The sequence below is a fragment of the Hirundo rustica genome, chromosome 3 (assembly GCF_015227805.2).
Source record: "Hirundo rustica isolate bHirRus1 chromosome 3, bHirRus1.pri.v3, whole genome shotgun sequence".
NCBI classification, from domain to species: Eukaryota; Metazoa; Chordata; class Aves; order Passeriformes; family Hirundinidae; genus Hirundo; species Hirundo rustica.
In genome coordinates, this window is record NC_053452.1 from 61471979 (window position 1) to 61490866 (window position 18888).

General features: G+C 37.8%; 1 protein-coding gene across 4 annotated transcripts in view; it reads right to left on the reverse strand.

The window, feature by feature from the left end:
- LAMA2 (laminin subunit alpha 2) overlaps window positions 1-18888 on the reverse strand; it is a 346441-nt gene that overhangs the window by 127059 nt on the left and 200494 nt on the right. For all 4 annotated transcript variants that reach the window (XM_058420096.1, XM_058420095.1, XM_040060645.2 and 1 more), the window contains exons 17-19: window positions 13020-13147; window positions 8224-8310; window positions 1897-2108 (exon numbers count right to left, since the gene is read on the reverse strand). In XM_058420096.1, the coding sequence (XP_058276079.1) occupies window positions 1897-2108; window positions 8224-8310; window positions 13020-13147 (427 nt within the window). The remainder of the gene's footprint in view (window positions 1-1896; window positions 2109-8223; window positions 8311-13019; window positions 13148-18888) is intronic.

The window sequence follows — 18888 nt, forward strand, 5'->3', positions numbered from 1 at the left end:
CTACGATGTTATAAAGCTGTACTGACATTTGAAATGGTTAATGCACACAACAGCACTGTACTCAGAAAGAACAAGAAACATTTCAAACAATAATTTGAAAGCAAATTTATGCATTGCCATACTCTTGGATTTGGCTTTTTAATAAGGAACAAAATTGAAAACAACAAAGTAAAGGCACAGTCCCTCTGATATTGTTGCTGCAGGGCAAACTTCATGGAAGTCAGCAAAAGAAATAAAAAATCATATGCAAAGAAGAAAACACACATGAAAGGCAGAGAGTAGATGGATACAAGGTAACTGCAAGCACAAGGATATGAATACATTAGGCGGCTCTCCTTGCCAATGTTACTAACAACAAAAGCAAACCTTGTAATTCAACATTAAACATGTATTTCTTTTAAATTTTTTTTTTATATTGTATGTTTTCCAAACTCTCCTTTTATAAAATCTCTTTCTCAAGGACCTGTCACTGCTGTGGAAATGGTCAAAGCATCAGTCCTATCGATAACTCAAGAATGGTGACAAGCTACTGGAAGCTGTAATTTTTGAAATACACTTCTTCTTAAATCACTTTACACACCTAACTTTGTAACTTATATGACATTATTCATCATGACCTGTTAACTTATGGAGAGAATATATAGGATTATCCATTTTTTTTCTGGCATCGTGTAAAGTAGGTACAGAAAGCATTTATACATGGGGCTTATCTATGACTCTGTACATCAGTGTTTATTGCCCTTATCTGAGAAACTTGGTGGTGTTCTGCATCTTGTTAGTCCCCACGCACTCTCTGGAGGTCCAACATAACCTAGGATTTTCACTTTTAGACTGCAAGTTACTAATAGGGCAAGTCCAGGAAAAGGACACCAGTACCTCAGACTTCTCTGCCCATGACACATAGTGCAGACATGGTCCCCATATTCCTACACACAGAGCAGTAAGACAATGCCCCAGCTCTTTCACTTGCACAATTTTATCCTGCTACAACAACTTTGTATTCAGTGGTGTTTCTCTTGTGTTTATTATAATGGACCAAAAAGGAATAAATCCTTGCAACAATGAAATAAAATTCTCTGTTCTTTCAGGACAGTTTGTAACTTGTTCCATTCCCCTTCTCAGAATGTGAAGGCAGAGTACATGAAGAACGCTTTTAAGTTAAAAACACTTGTTCTGCATTCTGAACTGTGCCAGCAACAGCTCAGAGAGAGCCACTGCCTCCTACAGAAAGAAAAGCTCCTGTTCCTACCAAATCTTTCATTTCCACTGAATAATTTTTGCAATCACTGTGGGGAAGGATGTTCTGGGGCTGGCAGTTGAATAATATGCCACCGCTCAGCTGAGAATTGGTAGCTTGCTTCAGCGCCAGTATCTTCCTCCAGAGCTTTTTAGAAAAATGGCCTGGAGATTTTATTGTCTGATTGGCAGGTGGGAGAATCTTGACCTGCAAGCAGCAGCACCTTCCAACTCTTACTGAGGTTATACAAGTGGAAACAGGTTACAAATGCTTCCATAGCTGGACCCTGAAACTGAAATATCACTCCCTCCTTTCAATTTTACAAGAGAACAGGATTTTTCTGGGTAGCTTATAGCATTTTTTAGTGAATAGTTTCCATTTATTTGTATTTATTTTTGTAGATCTGACATTTAGCATAACCTTTTGCACCCATGCAACGCTCTGTTGTTTTTTTTTCCCATGTCTGCTTCAACTAGAGATTTTTTAATAAGTTCTTTTTATTTACTTTAAAGTCTCCCTTTCCAGATGCAGATGCATAGTATCGTTATTAGAGCTGTATCATTCTCTTGCTCACACATTCAGAGGCACAGTCTTCCTCTCAGGAACAAAGTTATAGGATAGATCAATACTGTCAGGAGCTGTAAAAGTTCGTGACTTACGTTGACAGTTCCTTGCATGAAGAGCATCACCAAAATATCCATCAGCACATCTCTCACAATATTGGCCTGTTGTACCTGGCTTACATATCAGACAAGCACCAGACAAGCTGTCACAGCTGCCAGGAACGGAGAAGTCAAGGTTGTCATTACACTGGCATGGTTGGCACGATCCCCCTGGTATTAGAGGTTGTCCAAAATAGCCTTCTGCACACCTATGGTAAAAGACATCATCAGTTAGAACCCTTAAATAATCCTCTCATCAGAAATACTTAATTCTGTTGCCTCCCTAATCACCAAAAATGATTTGATCTTCTCTCAAGTGTGTCCTAAGCATCTCTTTTCTTTCTCTCTCCTTCTCTTTTTTAACAACACTGTAGACACAGTACCAGCTGAAATCCTGCCAGTTCTGCTAGTAATTAGACTTCAGTGGGAGAAAAATCTTGTCACTGGCACTGAAGGTGAGACATAGCATAGCAAGAAAACATAGCAGCACTCTAGAGGAAGGAGGGTTGGACTAGATGACCTTGAAAGGTCCCTTCCAATCCAAACTATTCTGTGACTCTATGTTAGATATACTTTGTATTTCAGCACATAGATGTTCTGTGCTCAATCACCAGCAAATCTGATGAATTTTTTTTTTCCCCTCAACCTTAAAACCTTTAGTTTAAAAAAACCCCTTTAGAATGTAATGCAGACATAGATTTGTTTACCTAACAAGATCTGCCCCCTGACTTAGATTTCCCCTGATCTACTTCATGGTCATATTTGCTTAATTAATGGATTTCTAATCTCTGTGTGTGGGCAGGTAACAAAAAGATTGGTCATTAGCACAGGAACTATTCTGTTGTGTACTATACCTTTCATATTTTAAGAGAATTGTTTGAAAATATCACATCCTTTTCCACCTTGCCCACCTGCAATTTTCTGTGAGTACCATGTAGAGAAGGTTAGTGAATCTGACCTAACATGAGTCTGTATTTAAAGCAAATTTTTACTCACCTCACAGCCTATTTCCTATTTGTATTCTGGTCTGCTTTCCCTTTCTATTACATTTGCTCACTCTTCATAGTAAAAGGAACTTGTAGATAGCGAAGAAAAAGAAAAGAAAAATTGCACAGTTCTGGCTAATGAATTTATTCATGTGCATCTCAGATGAACTCCAATTAGTATAAGGAAAAGAGAAAGTACATGAAGTACATTGCACAAAATAGTTTTTCCTACTATTTAAAGTCCGTTTGAATGCAGTTTTAATGTACACAGATATCCTCTCTTCTTTCTAGTAGTACTGGATAGCACGGTTGAGGAAAGATTTTGTGTATCATCCTAATACAGGAATGCAGAGCTCCACTATGGTGTCACTCTTGTGTGCATTAAGTTCACCCTTTTCCTTGCTTCCAGAATATCTCATAAAGCTTTTAATTGGATCCTTTGCAAAGCCATCTAAACATGTACTAAATATTATTCAATATCATCAGCAAGGATCACAAAGATTATAAAAACTGGATAACTGAGAGCAGGGAGGAAAAAATAATGGGAACTTATTGAGCAGCTTTTTGTAATTTTACAGAAAAAAGGATTTTTTCCCATTCTCTCGAAATACCCATGATGCAGACCACAGAAAAATAATGTGTATAAACAGTCCAGTGTTTTGGGTGCATGTAAACACTCAGGACCATGAGTAAAATCTCCACAATCCAGCCCACTCCTGTGGCATAGTCATCTCTCAAAATCACCACCTCATAGCAATAAGACATCAAAATCTTGTCATTAGAATAATTCAGGTATTTCATTTTCAGAACCTGTGATAAATGTAGCAATTTATCATATTTCCTGCAAAGAAAGTGGTAGCTTTTTCCTTGATGGAGGATATCTCAGCAATGATGAAAGACTAATTTTTAGCTTAATTTTGCCAAAATAAATTGGCTTTTTTCAGTGACAACATCTCAGTTACAAAGGCCAAGAATGCATCTTAACATGTAACAATTAATAGCCCCATTTTATCAAAAGCAGAGATAATTTATGCAATTATATTAGTTTATCTAAATAAGATTCCATCTGAAGTTAACTCATTCTTTGCGAATGCACTAGTGTTTGTCATCTGTATCTTTTGGTCCTATTAATCTATTTGACTTCACTTCATGTATGTTTGTTTTCTTCTTTCCCTTTTATTTAGGGGTTAGTTCTGCATTTGACAGCATTCACCTAAACTTATCAAGCAGTTCATTGAAAGAATTCTCTAATGATTTGTGTGAATGCACTGCTAATAATTTCCTTTATTAACAGCAGGAGACCTCAATAACTCCTTGTATTCTCATCAGTTTACACTCTGATAATTGAAATTAGAAAATCCCACAACCATCATATAGCCATATTTTACTTATGCACATATATAAACTCAAATCCAGCTGAAGATGATCCTGAAAGTAGGGGTAAACCAGTGAAAGCTTAAAAAAGAACTGTGTACACATATCTATGTAAATTCTTCCTTCTTCTCTATCACTTCTCCTGAAGTTGCAGGAGAAGATTAAAAAAGTCCACCTTCCTTAGTTCCATCTTTATTCCCTTGAGGACCTTCCTACTTCAGCTTCTTTTCTCAGGTTCAAAGCATTATATATTTGGGAAGGCTTAGATTAAAAAAACACTAGTATGTATGTGGCATGAAAAATTGCTTTTATGCATTACACAAAATGTATGTAAATATAAATTACTTCTAACTACAACACCTCTGAAATTAAAAAATTAAACAAAAATACAAGTAAAAGAAGCAAAAAAAGATTGTGTCCACATTTTTCTTCTCTATCCTCAAATGCATGCGTGCCTGTGAGTGACACTGCTTTTATTTAGCATAAGTGTTGCCAAATACAGGGCTACTACTTAAAAATATGTATATGAATGTGTAATAGGCCTGGTCAGTATGGAGTTAATACTCTTCATAGCAGTCTATATGGTGCTTTGTATATACACATATATGCACAGAAAGGCAGTTTTTCTATTTTATACATTTCTTTATACTTACTGGGAGAAAAAGTCCTTGAGACACAGTTAATTAAGCCTGCAAATCCAAACTCTTTAAAGTCTGGAAATACTATTTTTTACAGAGCCTTTGAAATTTATGTGCATTCAACCTGTGCACAAAAATCAGGCAAAAGCCCTGTGGAGAAATGACTTGTGAGCGTGCAGTGAGATGCCTTAACTCAGGTGCACAGCACAGATGTTATTGTTGTGTGACCAACTATAAATCTTGTATTTTCTAATGTCAGAATGCCTACCTTTGCAAGCTGCAAACAATCCTGCGTCACATATGTGTTGTGCCAAATCTCCTGAAACATTTGGCCCTTTTCCCATCAGTACTGCAACACAGAATTGCTGCTCTGGCAGTAGTGGAAGAATTATATTTGCTACAAGGAGCAGCAGTTTGAAGCCGCAGCACTCATGAGAGGCTGTGGCTGGTGGTACTCTGTGCTAGACTTCGAGAATGGGGGAGGTGAGGGCAAGAAAGGACATGGGTCAGCTCACCCTTCTGCTCACTCATGAGGGACACTGACCCTCCTTTTAGGAGGAAAAGGTCACTGGAGTCCTGCAGGAAAAGCTAGACTCACCTATTTTGCTTATTTTCCCTAGTAAGACTGTGTTTGGAAAATGGATATCATCATCCTGTGAATGTGCTGGGCTAAAAAGACCACCTTTGGTCATTCTCATACTTCCTTTCTATGAAGTTAAGAGAATGCCCATCCTACCTCATACGCCTAAAGTGAGCAGTGAGCAAAGAAAAAAAAAAAACTTATGTCTAATTTGTTAGGGAAAAACATTACATGGGAAAGCTGAGCTCTCTCTACACATACAGACATATGATAACTCCCAACACAGTTTATATCTGCAATTATTTTGATGGTGTTATGAGCTGGACATCTTAGAATATTGAGCAATTAACGGCACCATTTTCCTAAGAGTTCCAGTGAGAGAAGTAGCGTGGGTTTTTTTGTGTTTTTTGTTTTGGTTTTTTTTGGGTTTTTTTTGGTTTTTTTTTTTTTTTGGACATTTTACAAATCAGACAGATATATGCATCTCCCTAGAGGACAGAGGATGTATTTTTAGGCTAAATAAGCATAGTGCTGCACACACTTCATGATACTTAGTGCGTCATGATAATTTAGCATTGTTCAGCTAATGAATCACGTGGCTCAGATCACTTGTCACTTTGAACTTGCTAAAATGAAAGAGAATTTCATGTAAATTCTCTCAGCAATTATACAACTACTGCTAATAGCAAAACGCAACATGCTTTCTCCTGATCATTATTATTGACAGCTGCAGACATTTTAAAACAACTTGTTACAATTAAAAGCAAATAGTTCTGTGAGCTTTGGAATTAATGGCCCAATTTCCAGTGGATTTATATCTCATGGTTACAAGGCTAAGGACTGATTATTTGCTGCAGGATGTTGTAACTCAACAGGGAGTAATCCCTCAGGCTACAGCAGCACTTTTTCCTTGCCCTGTGAAAGTTTTCTTATGGGCAGAACGTTTAGCAATCTCTCTTGTTCTCTCTCTATCTGTTTAATCAGTTGTGAGTTCACACAGTATTCTCCCCCTTAGCTATGACATGTCCTGATTTATTAACCTCTATTCAGCCACACCTTTCCATAAAACCTTCGGGAACAATTATCATCTTTGAGTCCTCCCACCTTGTGCCAAATTTTGTTGAAATTGACCTGCAAGGTACAGATGACTTCGGAGACGGCCAGGGAGACTTGCACAAAAAGATCACCGTAGCCTCATTTCCTGAGGAGATCAGGCTAAGATCCAATTTAATCAGACTCTGTCCTACTGTATCTACAGTCTGTGCTCCACTCAGAAGCAGCACTTGTTGCTAATGGAAGCTGTCAATGACCCTGCATTGACAAACTGCCACCAAAGTGCTCTTGATGTGATTTATTTCTGCCGTCATTAACTTCACAGCCCACTAGCTTAAAGAAGGTGATGACTTCCCAGACAGACAGAAAAAGACAGGCAGAAATAGCAGCAGCAGGAGCAGACTCAGTGATGATGGGTGGAAACAGGTGACAGCCTGCACTCTCACTTCAGGACAGATATAGCACAACAGGAGATTTAAAAGGAAGTAGTTGTAAATTGGAAAGAGGGGACTTTAGGGAGATTCACAGAGTATGGTCAGGTTTCTGCTTTTGTGGTTGTCTCTTACTCCTGGTTTATTCCTACTTCTTGTCTTCCCAGCCTGAATATTTTAAGTCTTCATTCAGAAGCCTTACTTTTTTTTAGGGTTTGTCTTGAAAAATCCTTCAAGCAGCTCATGGAAGTGTCAAATGGCAAGAGCCTACTACAAAACACAAGGGCCGTGTTTCCATGCCCCTTGACTGTCTAGCCTAGCCAGGTGTTACACAGTTATCTGGCTCCCCAAGCCCCTCTTAAAAAGGGCCCCCGAGGGCAGGGTCACAGGGGATTGAGATCATGGAGACAAAGCCAATACTGATTCATCATGACCTCCAAATAGCTAGCAGAGGTCTCCTGGCACACTAACTGCTCCTGAAATCTGTTCCATCCATGTGAAATCCCAAGGGACCAAAGGCATGCAGACACAGTGGTGATATCCCTTGCCTATGTGGTCTCACCTCCTGTGGAAGGGGGTTTCTGGGAGCTTAGCACCAGCACTCACGCTAGCTCTTTGTTTCATTTAAATTCTCCACATGATCCTTTCAGCATCATGCCTTTGTAAAGCTAGGAATAAGTGCAGGAAGAAATACATATCGAACTTTTCTATGTATTTGACAAAGAAGAATTATCTTTTTTTGTCATTAAAGCCCTGTTTGTTCTACTCGCTAAATAAAGACTGCAACAGAAAATGAGAAGGAACAAAAGTGTAAAATATTCTTTTAAAAATAATTTAAATCTACAAATAACTTATTAGAAGAGCTTTATTTTCACTGTATATTAACTTCTCTAAGTGAAGCATCAGTAATTTACTGGATATTTGAATCACCATGCTCTAAACATTCAATGACAAAAGAGACAAAAGGTTTACAAAAATCTCAGAAGAGTGACAGAAAAGCTAGAAGAAACTGTTTTAACAAAGACACTTATCAGCAAATGCTTCTTGGAAACCTTACATTTTACCGTGCAATAATAAAACAAGCATAAGAAAAATACAAATTCATAGATACAATATCAGAGGAAAATGCACAGGAATCTTTTCAGTGAGCTTCAGAACAGGAATGGGGATGAGAAGGGGAGGTAATAAAAGGTAGAACAGTTCCAGGTGATCAATAATTTTGTTTCGGGTCTCATATGACTAAAAGCATGGTGCCTGCTTACCTTTCACAGCGTGGTCCCACATAGCCAGCTGGGCATTCATCACATATTAATCCACGATGTCGGTCAAAATGACACGTTGGGCTAAAGCTGTGTTGTTCATATTGAGAAAGAAGAGAGACAAGGAAGAAACATAAAGAAAACATGGTTATCAGCATAGCTCTCTTCCCACTTCAGAGATTGTTAATTTGCAAAAGAGTGCCCAGGAAAAGTGATTCTGGTCTAGGACATGGGGCTTAAGTTCGACTCCAGCAAATTGAATTTGGAATGACTCTGCTATTTCTGCGACACTGAATATAGAGCAGCGGATGGCAGCATCCCAATAGCCTGTTATTACGGGACCTGAGCCTGCCAGTGAGTGGTCTGGATACCATTAAAAAGGCAGGAATGTACAGCTGTTTGTTTGTGCCCCCGAGGGCCTGGCAAAACAATCTGTGCCATAACATGGCCCCTATATAAATCTTTCTGAAGGACAACCGATTAAAAGCTCAGTTAACCTCGTGTATAGTCAGCTGTGCTGTGAAAGGAACCCAGTGAACAAGAGAGGGGAGGGGCAAAATGGGAAATATCTGGTACAGCTTCCCAGAGAGTGTATTTGAGTTAATCGAGTGCCAATGACCTCAAGCAACAGGCCACACAAGCATGTTGAGGTTTAAGAATAGCTTCCAGACTAGAAAGCTTTACCTCTTTATTATGCTCTAATTATTTTTGGCTGGTTTGGGTTTTTTTTTTCCCTCTTTTTTAATAAATAAGGATACTGTAGCCATTTACAAGCTCCACATCCCAATGCCTGCGTCTAACTCTGAACTGTATGCCTTCACTGTTAGCATTTTGCTTTCCGCAATCTTTCTCCCTTAACACTCTTTTCCGAAGAAACATACTGACGCATTAAAAGATACTACACAGAAGAAGAGACAATCTGTTCTTCTGTAATTCTGTAATGATTATTAGAGACAGAGACATACGAGTATCTTTACAAAGCCTCATCTAAATAATGGTAATCAATTCTGGTCAACTAAATAGGAAAAAAAAATAAAAGAATGGGAATAGGCACATAGTGGGGTAACCATTCAAAGGGGGGAAAGAAAGCACCTATGTGAAAAAAAGATAATAAATTATCTTTTATAACCTAGGAGAAGAGAATTTGAGAAGAAATTTTTGCTCCAACAAAAACAGCAGAAGGAAGGTATATTCAAGGTAACAGTGCATGCTACAATAATCACCAATAGATATAATCCAAACTTGCATAAAATAAAGCAGGATATACCATGACCGTTTCTGGAAAGTAATAGGCCCAGATAAACTTAATTAGCATAATTTAATGTGATTAGCTGCTTGTGACTAGACCCCACTTCTCAACCGTCATCCATCCTGTGATCCGTCTTCAGTTATTCTTTATTCTGCGTTATCCCACAAATATAAAAGATCAGTAAGAAAAATGTGGCATGGTCAGGTCCAATAAACATAAACAGGCACTGGGATTTTTCTCTTTCCTGTAAGGATTATGTTTGTGGTTTTTTGCAATGTCATTTACTTAATAATAGATTCACAAATGGATGAAGAGTTAGTTAAAGAAACAATAATTGTTCATTCTATTCTTTAATAGCAATGAAAGCACACATTGTCATTGAATATAATCAGCAGCACCTGACTTCAAGTAAGTTCTTGCTTGTCAGCCTCAACCTCACTCTTTCCAAGAGCTTCAGGGGAAACTTTGTAGAGATACTATCACAGCTTATTATAGCATTGTACAAAATTGACTGTACCAAAAGTTCTACCAAGGGCTCTCAATTCAACTGCATAAATTTTAAATATAATAATGATAATTATTGTAAGGATGATAATGATGATAATAATAATAATGATAATGTACTTATTGTTACTCAGCAATGATGATGAGTAGTAGAATTTCCATGTTTTAAGGGTTATGCTCAGACCTTGTCTCCTTGATTCTTTCTATGACTAAATAGTTGGACCTCATTTCAACACTAAATATTAATATATTGAGAAATTCCCATCTGTGTGCTGTAAAGGAAATAGCAGGCTGAGAAGAGTTTATCTTCCTGATTATTGAGAAATCTCATTACTCACTAGTGCTAAACACTAATGAACAGTGAGTATTGATTTGTCAAAACAAGCTTCAAAAAACTGTAGTCCCCTCTTGATTTATCATTGCTCTTTACAGTTTTCCCATACGGTAACAACACTAATACAAGTCAGAACGCAGGACAAGTATGAATACACAGTATGGGTACGTATGTGTTAAGTCTGTGTTGGGAGATGCGGCATCCTAAAAGCTTCCTTGTGTGTTATAGAAAACATCCCCTGACAGTATGTTGGTGATTTTATCTAATTCTCCAAGAAAAAGTCAAAATTCTGAGACCAACCCGAATTTTTAGTTCACGTGCTATGAATTTACTCCTGACTTTCCCAGGCTGAGTGAGAGATCTTCTACTTCCCATTTCCAGTGACAAAGCATTCCTGTCAAAGTCTTTGCTACCCATATTAAATTTACGGCTACATTAAGAGAAGAGCCGTAATTATCCCAAATGTCTATATTTGTTAGAAATTATGGGAAAAAAATTAATTTCCCTTGTAACTGCTTGATGACTAAGAATGTTAGAACAGTTTCTAAGAGTGGTATATTTACAGGAGGACATAGGACAAAGGAATCATGTGTCCATTGGATAGACCATTTATAACATGGGTATTGATTTCATCTGCATCACATAAGCACATATATGAAGATATATGCAAAAAGAAGAAAATACAACCCATGATGCAGAAAACAAGCTTAGACAACTTTAGTTTCCTGATTTGGCCAAGAGCCCTTTTCTGACATAAGGAAAGCCATTTATGACTGTTGTGCTTCAGAAGGCACATGATTGGCTTCAGTGACTGCATATGGAAACTCCTGCCGTTAGGAAACAGGAAAGGGAATCAGCAGCAGCTAAATCCACTGAAGTCAATGACAGAACAACACAATCACCACATCATTTCTACAACTGTTAGAACAGTTCTTCACTTTATGTGACATTGCTAAGAAAGAGTCAAGTGCTGTGAGAACAGTGAAGGGAACCACTATAAACATCATAAATAAATGAGATTCTTCTATAAAATATAAAACTTATTTCTAAATAGAAATATTTCTCACAGGCTCATTACAGGGACAATATCCTCTATGCAGTGGGAACTTAGTATTAAGCTTAGAAACCTACAAATGTCCTGTCATATCATGTTAGGAATTAAATACTTCAGGAATTAAAATCTATACACAGCTATTTATAATAATTTGTACATACAGTTAGTCACTTGGTCAGTAACTCAGAAAGATTATGACATATACTACATCTATACAGTGACATGAACTTGGTAGAAGTTTGTGTTTCACATTAAGGAATCTGAATTGTTTGCAAATATTATTCCTAGCATAACAAACTAATTGTCAACTAAGTAACAAATCAAAGAAGTATTTTAACAGCATTCAGATAACACATTAAATCTTTAAAACGAATTTTCTCCTCTTAAAATAATTAATAATTGGTCTAGACTATAACATCATGAGAGCTTGAACCTTACAATGAGTTCTACAAAGCTAAACATTGTCGATTTCAGGACTCACACTTTCACAGTTTAAGGAACATTTATACTGTGTGTTTGTTCTGTACCTATTCTATTTTTCAATAAAACTAAATATCAAAAAAAGGACTGTTAACTTCAAAAAAGGAAAGTAAAGCACCCAGAACTGATGACTGCGTAATGGAGGTCTCCAGGCATTTTGCCAATCATAACCTAAATTCAATCTATTTGACTTGGTTTGTTGCATGTCTGTGCAAGACAGAAATGTGATAGTGTTTTTCATTCTTTGTCAGCACAGTGTTCTCAAACAAGAGGAAGATAATTGATTACTGAGGCAAGGAAATACCAATGTCCAATACCAAATGAGAATGTCAGAGGAACCTTGCCTGAGCAGCAGATATAATAAACCCATATATATCTAATAAAACCAACTCAAGAGTTGTGTCAGCGGGAGGGCAGGCTCCCATTCTACAATCCCCTGGAATTTCCGCTCAGAAGTGCTTGGACCGATCAGCGCAATTTTAATAGGATGCAATGCCACAGACAAAATTCAGAACTGTTTTATTTAGGTACGTCATGTAAAATGCTTTTGGTACTACTATTTTCCAGGTACTGTATGTGACAAAACCAGTGAAAAAATGCTCAAGCCACTTGGTCTATTAAGTTGAGAGATGGAGTGGCACAGACAAGCTTTTGTAATTAAGGAAACTTTGGTTCTTAGATCAGAATTTTGAACAACTTTTCACTTGTATTTCTATTTAATAAAGCAAATTTACAGTATTTTTTCTGAGATAAGCTGACAAAATATTTTCACTTACAGGATCTAAGGATGTATTCAAATTCCAAACTAATCACATAATGTAGACTGGAAGAAAGGGAAAGGTAAAAGCAGAAAACCCCCACATGTCAAATCTTCAAATGCAGCTTTAAAACAAGAAACAACTACCCTTAAGGAGGACAGAAAAGCAAATGCTAGTTATTAATTTGAAAAGCAGTCATCCAAATTCTATGTTTTCTGTCTGCCTTAGTCTCATCCAGCTTTTGTCCTCATCTGCCTAGTTAAGCACGCTGTACAATCATAAAAATAAAAGTATATTGCAGAATATATTATTTGATTGAAAGTAAAAAGATATCTCAGGCATACATGTAAAAATATCAATTAAGAAATTATGCAATGTACTAAGGGGAAAAGTGCAATATGCAATAAATATACAACTTACTTGTTAGAAGGTATATTTAGAGGGCAAGCACACAACTGACAGTCTTCAGCTGTCCCTTTAGTCGCATCACCATAGAAGCCAGGCAGGCATCTCTCACAATATGAACCACCTGTGTTGTGTTTGCAGTCCTAAACAGAAGATGTAAAGTACAAATTGACAATTAGACAATTTGCATATGGAAAAAGGTCTGCCACATTATCTTTATTTTCTGCTGCTTGTTGAGAAACAATTCTACAGGCTAGCTGTCATAATCACTGCTTCTTATGTTCTTGTGGGTAACTTTTTTTCCATGTAAAACAAAAAAGAATATTTAGCAGAAAACCTTTAAATTTACACCACACAATTATTGTTTTACCTTGTTTAAAGAAAACCAAATTTCAAAGCAGCATAAGACAGGTTCAGTACTGCAGTGTTGCAACAGGACAGATTTTGTAACAAACAGTTTTCAGATGCTGATTCCAAAAATATAGCCCAGAAAATATAATTTATAAAAATGAATTATTACTTTTGACATGCATGTGCATTAGTTCATTTTATAAGGCATGTGGCTAGCAGTATTTATAAACAGTAGCAAAACCTGAATTACTTAATTCTTATTTGCTAGAATAGAATCTAGCCTTTACTTTGTGAGTAGGAGGAAGGACAAGTATACCATGTATAAGGTGCTATCCAACAGTTTCTGTTCATCTATGTGACTGCATAATAGGAGAGAAATTAAGCTGAGCATATGAAACATGCAGAATAAAAATGGCACTACTACATTTGTATTTTTGTATATAGCTTTTGTCTGATCTCAAATTAAACAATCTTTTAGCAGAATGGAAATTGTACTAGTGAGAAAAAACTTCTCATGATGACTTGTAAGAACCAAGTTTTAAAGAGTAATTACACTTTCTATTCTTCTTCCCTCTCACCATATAGGATTTAGAAATTTTATGTAATTTCACAAAATCCATAATAGATTTAGAAAATTACTTTTCTGGTTTAATCTGTTTCCTTTCTTCACCCCACAATACTAGCACACCACACTATTCCTTTCACTGCTATTTCCCACAAGATACACAAGTGTAGCCCTTTCATAATGCAGAAAGAGAGAAAGCAGTAGGAATGGTTTTGGATGTTAAATGCCAAATTGATGTGCTTGGTATGGACTGAAAAAAAGGATTGAAAAAGCATATGTCAACTTCAAAAGGCCAAAATGAAAGCCATGAGAGAATTTTTTGTTAATGAGATGTGTTCTGCTGTGTTTTAGATGATGGGCCAGATCAAATCTAGAATGTTTCATCCAAGTTACAGCTTAAGAATTCTGGAGGCTTGTTTTTGCTTGGTAGGTTTTTTTTAAGTGTGGGCACTTTCAAACCTAAGATTTAACTTAAAATTGTTTTTTAAGTCTTTAAAATTATTTTATCATTTTAGCAAGTCATGCGTATGGTACTGATCACTATTTAACAGCCTTACTCTCTGGAATACATAATTTATCCTCAATAAGGAAAGAGACAATATTCTAAGGAACATCGATTTCTTTTTCACAGCTTTCCAGGGTTGCAATGATTTGTACAAAGCTTTTTTGCACTGTGCTCTGCACCTGGGCAGCTGAAAAAACCACACCTTTTTTAGTCATGAGTGCATTGGCATCAGAAGCATTTGCCTCCAGAAATACTGTTTGTTGTTTCAAAGAGGGTATTCTTACTGCTAGTGCATACAATCAGCATATATTTGGAATTAAAGCCTCAATCACAATACTATATTTTAACATAATTTGTAGATTGTGAGCAAATACGAAATTATTGAAACACTTAATCAATCAAAATTACAGCTTTAGAACAGCCAGCTGGGTTAAAATCCACTTCTGTAAGTCCACTAACCCATTTGATCGGTATTTCAAGCATTGACATTCAAAAAGTATCTACCAGCCATACCAAAAAAAGTAGCCAGGAACAATATGCTTTTAAAAGAAGATGTGACAAAAATAATTTAAGTGTTTCAAAAGAAAAATCCTCTGCAATTCAACTTTTTAAAGACATCATGTCAAATTATTTGTACCTTTTCTGAAAAATAATGGATTCTTCTTTTGTGATAAGTTTAGCTTTAAATATCCTCAGACATATCTTAACATTTTTGAAGAATATGAACAGTTTATATGTCAAGGATGTTATTAAAGTGAGAGAAGCTAATGTACTACTTTAAAGCTTCACATCTCTTGCTGAGTGGAATTTGCAGGGTCTGATTTTTTAAAGTAAAACACCTGAAACATTCTATTTTTTAGGAAAACATTTCTTGTTAGAGAGACCTGACCACCTTCACATTGATGAAGTATTATCTGTCACTTTAACATCAGTCATTTCCATGTACTGTGTCTAATCCTACTCAATCCAGACCTCTGTGTTTAATTCCTCATAATCACAGAATGATAGAATATCCACAGCTGGTAGGATCATAAAGTATAACTCCTGTCCCTGTGCAGGACTCCCCAGGAGTCACACCATGTGCCTGAGAACATGCCAAACACCTCTTGAGCTCTGTCAAAGGTGCTGTGACCACTTCCCTGGGGAGTCTGTTCCAGTGTCCAACCACCCTCTAATTGAAGAACCTTTTTCTAACATCCAACCTAGACCCCTCCTGACACAACTCCAAGCCATTCATTTGAGTCCTTTCACTGGTCACCACAGAGAAGAGATCATGCCTGCCCTTCCTCTTCCCCTGACGAGGAAGTTGTACCTTCCATGAGGTCTCCCCTCAGTCTCCTCCAGGCTGAACAGATAAGTGACTTCAGACACCCATCATATGGCTTCACCTCAAGGCCCTCCACCTTCTTTGTAGTCCTCCTTTGGACACTCTCTAATAGCTTAATGTTTTTTTTGTGCTGTGGCATCCCAAACTGCACACAGGGTTCAAGGTGAGGCTGCCCCAGGCTAGAGCAGAGCAGGACAATCGCCTCCCTTGCCCGGCTGACCATGCTGTGCCTGATGCACCTTAGGACAAGGTTGGCCCTACTGGCTGCCAGGGCACGGCTGACTCATGTTCAACTTGCCATAGACCAGAACCCCCTGGTCCCTTTCCATGGCACAGTTTTCCAGCCTCTCGATCCCCAACGTCTCTGTACTTCAAGGGTCGTCCCATCTCAGGTGCAGAATCTGGCACTTTTCTTAAGCTTCATTTGGTTGGTGATTGCCCATCTCACTCATTTGTCTGGGTCTCTCTGCAAGTCATCTCTGCCCTCAGGGGAAGTCAACAGCTTCACCCAATTCAGTAAAGTTGGCAAACTTACATAGTACCCTTTTAAGTCCTGCATCCAAGTCATGTCTGAAGATGTTGAAGAGCACGGGGCCGAGGATGGAGCCCTGTGTTACCCCACTAGTGACACATCGCCAATCTGATGTCACCCCATTCACTACAACCCTCTGCCCAATCAATGAGCCAGCTGCTCACCCATCTCATGATGCGTTTATCCGGCTGTGTGCTGGACATTTTGTCTAGAAGGATGCTGTGAGAGACAGTATGAAAAGCTTTACTGAAATCCAGAAAGATTACACCAACTTGCTGCCCTTAATCACCTAGGTGGGTTATCCTGTCATAAAAGAAAATGAAATTTGATAAGACAGATACTCCCCTTATGAAGCCATTCTGCCTATGACTGATGACTGCACCTCCCTCAGGACTTTTTCAATACCTCACAGAAAAATCTTCTCCATAATCTTCCTGTACACTGAAATGAGATTGACAGGCCTACAGTTTCCATGCCATCCTTATCAACCTTTTTAAAAATTCAAGTGTTGGCCAGCATCCTCTCAGCTAGGGTCTTTCCATATTTCCAAGGCTGTTCAAAAATCATTGAGCAAGGCCTCAGGATGATATCAGCCAACTCTTGGAGTATTCCTGGATGAATCCCATCAGGGCCCATAGACTTACAAGGATCCAGTAGATGCCACACTAGTTCAGGGTACACTGAAATTTTATCATGCTCACAGCCATGGTCCTTCAGCTCAAGGCACTGGGACCCCTTCAGTCCATCATCCATGTTGGAGACAAAGGCAAAGGAAGAATTAAATATCTCTGCCTTGCCTGTATCCCTGTTTTGAGGGGATGATCTTCATCCTGCTGTTATTTCTGATGTTATTTCTGCACTACCTCTTGCTATTAACTTATTAAAAAAACCCCTCTTACTATTGCACCCCATATTTCCATCTAATACATCCAACTCCAGCTGAGTTTTGACCACACCACTTTTCCTCTTACAGCGGCAAGCAACATTTCTGTATTCTTCCCACATCACCTCACTTTGCTTCCACCACATGCACCTTCCTTTTCAGCCTTATCTCCAAAAGAAGATCCCTGCTCAGCCAAGCTGGCCTTCTGCCTGTTTGACTTCAGACATTTTGGAATTGCCTGCTCCTGTGCCCTTAGGAGGCAGCGCTTAAAAAGTACTGATGGTCCCCAGCACGTTCAAAAGCAACAAATCAATATTTAAATTTTAAAACAAACAAAAAAAAGAGAACTCCACATATATAGGATAAAAATCTGAACATACCGTACTGTGTGTGTTAGTTTATCTGAGAAATAATGATCTTGTGTATCCTAGACTTGTCTCCCTGAGCCAGTTTGGACCTTACAGGACAAAGAACAACGATTATGTAGTATGTAGATGTGACCTGATCTGCCTGTTCTCTTCAGTGATGCATCAAACTGCTTGCTAATCTGCCACATTTACAGATCAGTACTTTAAGTACTGAAGAAGATGTGTCCTTCTAAAAATATTATCAGCACTCATGAAAGATTTGTGCTTTCTTGATATCAATTGGCTGAATCTCAATTTGAAACTTGCCAAATGTACAGCAATGGTTTTGAACATCATCTGGTTTGAGCAATGTCTAATTATACTGAGATTATTTCCTTAAAGCATGCTTAAGCTTCTGATGTCTTAATTTCATGTTCGTAGGAAAACTGTACTTTTTTTTTCTTTTTATATCATGAGACTGGGTATAAAATAGATCATGATCAACTTCTCTAACCTGCTCAGCACATTATATCTGCTTTCTTTTTATTCCCATGGAAATAGAGGTAGTTCCAACACATTGATCTAGTGGTTTTTTTCACAGATCCAGAGACATTGTTGCCAGGAACAATTTTATGTCCAAATACTTATGCTTCCAATTCCAAAATAATTTCAATTCAATGATTTCAATTGTATCTCACACTATTTTGGATGCATTAATTTTCTGCACCTCTTTTACCTCCAAACTTCTTTAAACTTCCGTTAGACAACCTCTGTGTAATTAAAAACAGATTTATTTTTGTTCAGAAGTTTGTGTATGACTCAGACCTTGCTCCCTACAAACTTCCTTGCTGATGTCCTGGAGAGTGTTTTCCACCATTTCCTACTGAGCCAGCTCTCCTATTTTGGAAGAAGCCAAATGAACTTTACGCCCAATATCAGGGAGCCCTAAATTCACAGAGAAAACCGCTCCTGCATATGCAGCTGAGTGTATATGAAAATGGAAAGAAACATTTAGAATAGAATGCTAGTGATGAAAACAAAACCTTATACAGGGATTATGACAGAGTCCAAGATAGCACATTTGGCATGCTGCTGCCCTTCCTCAGGATACTTGTCATAGAGACTTCCAGGGAAGCTGCTAAAGCCAGCTAAAGAAAGTAAGCCTGGGTGCCCATTTTAGTATATTCCCAAGCTGTCTAGACGAGACAATGGTATTCTGCCTTTGGAAGTGTGAATAAGCTCATCTAGCATTTTCAAACTACCATAATGTCAAGATGACACAGACAATTCCCTTTCCTGGTGTAACAATACAAATGTAATCAGGATGTTGCAGAGGCTTTACATATCTTCATTTGAGCGAGAGCCTGTCCTGCA